The 7658-nt window shown below is 44.5% G+C and overlaps 1 protein-coding gene across 1 annotated transcript; it reads left to right on the forward strand.

Moving 5' to 3' along the window:
• Positions 1-587: 587 nt before the first annotated feature.
• rgcc (regulator of cell cycle) lies at positions 588-6129 on the forward strand. Its single transcript, XM_061053642.1, has 5 exons — positions 588-747; positions 1005-1178; positions 3518-3625; positions 4108-4170; positions 5692-6129. Exons 1-5 carry the CDS (start codon positions 720-722, stop codon positions 5697-5699), a joined length of 381 nt encoding a protein of 126 aa, XP_060909625.1. The 5' UTR covers positions 588-719; the 3' UTR covers positions 5700-6129.
• Positions 6130-7658: the final 1529 nt, after the last annotated feature.

Raw genomic sequence — 7658 nt, forward strand, 5'->3', positions numbered from 1 at the left:
CAACTGCAACATATTTTGAAGGAAAATATTTTGAGCAACAGTGCGACGTTGGCCTCTGATATTTAAGGCAGTAGAAGAAAAACAAAGTTCCTATTCTTCACTTTCCACCACTCCCGGATCTTATAAATGCATGTTAAGCCGGATGTAATTGAAAAGAGTAAATCAATCAAAGCGTCCTGAGTTGATCCTGAGTGATCTGTCAGTGATAGAATATGAACATACCGGCTCGTGATTATAAATATCTGTATTACACTCTGCTGCCTGCTGCTGGACACTGACACACAAGATGTTTACAAACATCAGAGTGACGTCAGCGGAGTGTAACCCCAACCGGGAAGACTTTTAATGGTCACGACCAATAGACTGTAAATATTAAGATCAACACACACACACACACACACACACACACACACACACACACACACACACACACACACACACACACACACACACACACACACACACACACACACACACACACACACACACACACACACACACACACCTCCTGCCCTCCCCTCCCCTCCTCTGCTCTGCTCGGGTTGACCCCGCCCCCCCTCTGAGCGTGGCTCCTTTAAAAGCGCCAGTCCTCGACTCGGAGGGTCAGTTCAAGACCTGCAGTGAGACTCGTAGAAGACAGTTTTGGACTTTACTCTGAGCGACGTTCAAGTATAAACTAAGATTATTTCCGGACCGGAAAATCTAAAATCACTGGAATAATGAAGTCTCCAAAACTGAGAGCCCAAGGTAAATGTTTATTTATCTTTTATTACAGGCTATATTTTTATTATCGAGGGGGGAACTTATTTATTGAAAGATAGTAAGGCGTGTTATGCTGGTTTATATTAGAATAGGCCTATACAATATCCCAATTAGAAAATAAACAGGTTATTTTAAGAGATGTAAAAAATATTGGCGGGATTAAAAGTCGATTCCAATACTAGAACATGGAGTTTATGAGGTTTCTGACACTAAGTTATATTTCTGCCGTTTTTTTCTTGCAGCGAAGTTCGTCAACGAGGAGGACCTGGACGACGTGCTGTGCGAGTTCGACGCGGTGATCGAAGACTTCACGTCGCCGGTGGAGAAGCGTCACTTCAGGTACGACGAGCACCTGAAGACGGTGAAGAGGAGGAGCTGCGCGAGCGTCAGCGACAGCGGCATCAGCGACTCAGAGAGTGAGTGTTTGACCCTTTAACTGGACATTCAACTTTACTAGAGAGCATCGGGGCAAAAAAAAAAAAAAAGAAAGAAAAAAAAGTCAAATGTAAACTTTTGGATCATTTCATGACATCAGTGACACATTTTCAGGATCCGTAGAAAAATGATTCTAGATGACTACAGGGATAGTCTCCCATGACTTCAGAGGGGAGCCAGAATGGAGATCAGGCTCTGCAGAAATTATTTTTATCTCTTTTTTCAGTGCCTGGTGTTCTAAAAAGTTATCTCTACTTTGCCAAAACCGCCAGTCAAATTTGTTATCATAAACTTTGAATCATGCAGGTTATATCTCATCTTAAGTCAGTGTTTCTCCTCCTCCTCCTCCTCCTCCTCTGCACTGTATCACCTCTGTGTGCAGTTTCTTATCATGTGTCATCAGAGGGCAGCAGGGCAGATTGTTGCACATGCATCCCTGCATATGCTTCTCTTCTGTCTCTGCCTGAAGGCAAGAGAGAAATCCTTGATCTCAGTCCAGAGATTTGGCCGTGATATCGAGCTACTGCTGCATACTTTGGCACACCTGCCTCTGGATCGTGGCTGTGACTCTAAAGTTTTAAAAAGCATACATTTGCTATTTTACCCCACAGTGTTTCTCAAAGTCCTCTCAGTCAGCTGCAGAGGTGGCCTCAGGCTGCATAAATGTGATAGCATCATATGCTGACTTTAAAAAGAAAAATATGCTTCGCGTCCCCTTGAGTTTCCCAAACACGTGTGAGCGCAGCCGGTCTGCCAGGAAGAGATGGAAAAGATTTGATTATTAGGACTGGGATACTTTTAAAAGTCTAGACTGCAGAATATTCTTCTTCCAAAAAAACAAAAGCGCATTGAACGATTACAGCTCTTGTGTGGTTTATTATCCAAACCTGGATGGGTAGATTTTTATTCGATGCAGATTTTTTAAACGTCAGCACAAGAATTCGACCACAGAATTGTGGTTACGCTTGGGTTCGAGGGTGCTATCACAGCAGGTAGGACTTACCTCATTACCACATTACCACTACAGATCCTGCAGTACTCATCATCTGTGTTAATAGCGGTGGAAGGTGTTTGAACAGGTCTGCAGTCTTAATGAGCGTGTTGATCGGAGGGGATCAGATTCCTGCAGGAGCTCTGTCCTCTCCATGGCAGTGTAATGAAGAGGGACCTGTCCCACGCGGGGACGCTCTATTGTCCTGCAGCCTGATGGATGGACGGACTGTTGGACGCGCAGATTAATGACACAAAACTGGGCAGAGCCCCGAGAGATCCACCAGAGAGTGCGGGAAGCAGAGATAGAGGAAAATAGAAAGTGCATGAAAAACAGTAAAAACAACAGGGCTTCATTTCCAAGTCAAACACAAAAGGGCTGCGGCGGTGTGTGTGCCCGGGCGCTCCCCGTTGTGTGGTGTCTCCTATCTCCCGCTGTGTGTGCAGTGTTGAGTGCTGGGAGTGGCACAGGTCAGAGGGAGAGGAGGGGGGGAGGGGGGGGAGTGGTAAGTGGTCGACATCTGAGACACTGTTAAGATCTGCTGCGGGTCTGGGCAGAGGAGTGAGAGAGGCGAGGACAGCTATAAGTGTGGCCTAATCTACTTTTTGTCTCACACACTCACTTCAAAATCCCAAAGACAGAACGGACAGTGTTGTCCACTTAAACCGAGACTTCAAGCTTTAGAGAAGCTGTTTTTTACTGAATGAATGAGCCTTAAATCCTGGACTCCAGCTGCAGAAAGTCTCCACATCTTTATCTCTCTCTGACTCCATTTCTTTGCAGACAAACAGACAGTGAAAATATGTAACGTGGTGGCGTTCATAATATGACCTGGCAGGCTCAAACTGGTCGTTATATCACTTATGTAACCATCCGTTCAAGGCTTGGGTCGTACAGAAGAGATAGAAACTGCAGCCTGCACTGTTCTGGTATCAGACTCTCAACGTGTCAGAGATAAATCTCACTGACTGCCACCTTGGAGATCTAGTCTCTGACTTACAGTTACGGACTGCACGTTGAATCTTCAACTTCTAAGGGAAATGCATAAAATGTGTCGCTACAGTGAGTCCGCTTTTTTTGCGCCGGAGTTTTGTTTTTGCACCGATGTCAAAAGCGTGTGTTTTTTGTGTGTGCAAACACAAGCACATGCATGTGTGTGACAGGCCGGAGAGAGGAAGGCCGTCATTAGAGGAGAATGTGATGATTACACACCGAAGCTGCTCCACTGACACAGATTTAGATTTGTGTTGTGTGTGTGTACACAGAGAGGTGGACACTTACCTGATCTAATGTGTCTGAATTTGTCTCCTCTCTCTCTCTGTCTGACAGGTGCAGAGTCTCTCAACAGAAACAGCTTCAGCTTCAGTGACGAGAGGCTCAACTCCCCCACCGTGCTCTCCCCCACCAACTCCTCACCTCCTCTCATGTCACCAAAACGTGAGTAATTCTATCTAACAATATTTTCATATCTCTATTGAAACTTGTGAAGAAACTTTGACTTTAAGATTACATATTTAGATGCTGAACAGTAAGGCGTTAACCTTCATCAGCTAATATTTGCTCGGCTTGTCCCCAAACAGTACGCCTGCACTCTGATGTGTTGTTGCTTGTACAGATTTCTTGCGCTCCAGCTTCAGCCAGTTTCTACCCACATTGTGTCTGTCTCTGTGTCTCTCTTGAAATGTCTGCCCTCTTTGTGAAAGAACTTACATCAGGAATAGTCTCTCATAACGGTGAATTGATCCCTGCTTTGTAACAGATCTTTGTTTTACCCCTGTCATGCACAAATACCAGGCTCTCAAACAAAGATGTGTAATGATCTAATGGAGCCGCAGACTTTATTTCTGGTCTTTAAACGAGTTTCTGAAGATTTGTTTTGCTCTGTCTGAAAATGTGAATCTTTTTTTCTTTCCCTGCAGCCAAACTGGGCGACACTAAAGAGCTGGAGGACTTCATCGCCGACCTCGACAGGACATTAGAGAGTAAGTGCTAATGCCGCCGAGCTGTCAGAACTCTTGATGAATTAGCGTGCGTGCTGGCGCCGCCCGCTACTCCGGGATTAACACAAGCGTTTTGTTCCCTGTGTCAGCTATGCTAACGACCACTCATAAAGTGACACAGCAGCCCCTCCCCTCTGGTTTCTTAGAAACAATGATGTGTGAGGAGGAGGAGGAGGAGGAGGGTGAAGGGGCCGGGGCGGTGGTGTTATGTGGACCATGAAGGTCTCTCAGGCAGCGTGTCCCTTTTGAACCTGTCAATCAAACTCGCAAGAAAGTGCTCGGACCAACACCGTGCAATTACACACATCACAAAGCCCTCCATCGTCAGCTCCTGCACTTACTGTATCTCAGGAATAGTTTTCAGGTATCTGGACATGACTTCAGTATTCATTACTCTACTTATTTTTTACAGATATCTTCTTTCTACTAATTATATTTTGACAACAGGCTCGTTACTTTAGATGTTATACTCTTAAGGGGAATAATCCTGATTATTTTTTTGAACCTTTACCAACACCAAGAGGGATTTAACCCTTTTTAAACGGACGTGGCACAAACAGAAAAGCTGCGCTCTTTGTGCATCCATCTGTGCGCGTCAAACACGACAGGAATAAACTTCACAAGAGTTTGAGCTTGGCGTCGTATTCAGAGCAGCGCAACACTTTCTATCTCTCTGATTTGCACATTGAAAAACGTGTTAGTCACACTCAAAGTCAGGTTGACTTAAGTTTGATCATGTTCTAAAATGAGGTGAGCTGTCTCTCTTCAGCTGTCCTGACTAATAAAGGCAAAAATAGCCCAAAAATATAACTTAAAAAAACAGCGGTATAAATGTCCTTCAGAGGGAAACTTTTACTTTGAGATATGAGGACGTATCAGAGCCGCCTCTGCAACATGTGCACTGCAGTAAACAAGTCCGATAAGTACGCCTGCCTCTACAGAAGTATCTGTTCTTCTACTTGGGTAAAGAAAGTGTTCACTTTTCCTCCTCTGCATATTTATAGATATGTATGTTTGCTTATGCACATGAGGAGATTAAAGCAAAAAAGGGCGTCATTTAACTTGCAAAATGTCATTGATAACAGACACACACGGCTCATTTGTGTTTGACTTCTGTACTTTGGGGATTGTGAGTGTTTGAACTTGCTTCAGAGTTTGAGGAATGTGTGCCGCTGCGTGAATTCCCACTGTAAATGTCAGGAATGGAATGAGACCGGAGTGGGAGTTGTGTGGATGTTTTTTCCTTCCCTCGGCCCTCGCCCCTGTTCCGCCGCTGAATGTCCGTCTTTCACAGACCGTCTGTAAAAGAAACTGGACATTCAGTGAGCCTGGGCGGGAAGTCGGCCAGCCTCCTGTTGGCTCTGCTGAATGGTGTGTTTATTAGGGGGCCACCGTTGTTTACGATGCCCTGCCCGTAAAAAGCGAGCAGCCCGCCGCTCTGAGAATAGAGCCGAGGAGCCAGAGAGTCCGGTTCTAATCAGGTCTGTCTGTCTCTGTTCTCAGGCATGTGACGAGGAGGCTCAGAGTCGTCTTGGAGTGCAGCCACACGAGGGAAGGAGGGAGTGAATGTTTGGACCCCCCCCCCCCCCCCCCCCGAGCAGCATACGCCCGGCTCCTACACCCAAAACCACCCAACAGGATACAGCTGGATCCCAGCGGCGTCCAAGCAGCTCCACCACGGCACCAGCTCCTAAATTTAACCCGTCAGCCATCTACTCACTTCAACCACCTGGATACTGGGGCTGTAAGGGCAGCGAAGAGGGCCAAATTTAGCTTAGCAGGAAACCTGAGGACACAGCATGATGCAATGGACTCCATGAATCATTACGAGGAGTGAGGAGGCGTGAATGAAACGCCGCAGAGAGTCACTGGAACTTTTACTGTCAGATCACATCAACACTCCAACCCCTGAGCTGGAAGAGTATTTAAAAAAAAAAAGAAGCTTTTTATAATAGAAATATATTTGTAATTTTATAGAGCTCCTTATTGTCTTTTCTTTGTGTAAAATATATTTTTGTATCTTATGTAAATAATAATTCTATTTGCCTTATTAACAGGACGTTCAGATTAACTGGAATAAACTGAATCATCTCTGGAGAAATCTGGAAAGCTATATGTGTATTTAATACAGCGAATGCCGAGCCAGAGATAATATTAAAGTATGAAATGTTCTTTTTACTAACACACGACTCCGCTCTTTATTTTGGACCGGAGCGTTTGCTTTTCTGGGCTTCTGTCAGCTCGTCTCAGTAACACAGAGCTCAAGTTCATGTGCAGTCTCGTTTCGCTTTAGCGACCACAGACGCCCTCTGTGAGGTCCATTCAGCAGGTCAGAGTAAGGATTTGTTTATCTGAAGTTTAACACAGCAGCGTATTTCACATTTGTATATTTTGCAGAAAGCACTTTGATCTGTTATCGAGTCCCTGCAGGACGAATTGGTTTCTTAGCAAAGCTGTGGTTCAGCTGCTGTTTGCTAATCTGGAGAGATATCAGAAGTTCAACTCCAGTGAATCTGTAAAGGAACACTCATACAAACACGCAACCAAAAGAGCTTCTCATTGTGATTATTAAAACAATGCATGCAGGAAAAAAGAACAAAAGTGGCCACGATGGAAGTAAATGCAAGTAAAAGATGTTAACACGTTAAAGTAGGATAATAAAATAAATACCATCTTGGATTGAAAATGTGCATAATCATTTAGTAAAACTCGACCTAAGAGGGATTATTGTTTCAATGCCAGTTCTCACAGATTTTGGTCTTTTATTTCGGCTTGCAGAATGCGTCCTCTTTGGGTCTTTTAAGGCACAAATGTGGAAACTTCAGAGAAAAGTCAAAAGGGGGAACGTCGACGATCTAACTGTAGCATAAAGTTCAAAAATCATTCCTGATGTAAGGAGAAATGTGGTCAATTAAAAAACATCCAGGAGAATCTACATTTAAAATCTGTGGGTTCTAAAAGATGCATTTAGTGCAGTAAAGCAGTCCGATAAATGAGGCCCATATTTATATGTTGAGAAAGCTGTCACCTTGAAAATGTTCGACTCTTCCAAGAAACAAAAACAAAAAACGTCCCAGATGTCCAAAACACTTCGCATTTTTGAATGTTTTGCTGATCTGCCTCCAGATCTTTAGCCGCCTTTGCAGGAGCGAGCCCAACATAGAGCTACAAACACAGAATCTACAACAAACTTTGCGGTTAACTGCGTCGTCATTACATTAATCATGTGCTTGGAATGAGGGAGTAGAGGCGTCATGCAGCAGATTCCTAATAATGTAAAAGTCATGCATGTAGCAACAGCCACACACAGACGCACTGAAATAGATACAACACGTCACCTACCTTCTGTGCTCATTAATCAACCTCTCAACAAACAAACACTTATGTAACCTCTGCAGCAACAGGGTCTATTTCCAGCGGCGGAGGGAGACAGGAGGGTGTGACCTCTTACAGGGCCGGCAGCAGGTGTG

This window comes from Labrus mixtus, chromosome 13 (assembly GCF_963584025.1).
Source record: "Labrus mixtus chromosome 13, fLabMix1.1, whole genome shotgun sequence".
Lineage (NCBI taxonomy): Eukaryota > Metazoa > Chordata > Actinopteri > Labriformes > Labridae > Labrus > Labrus mixtus.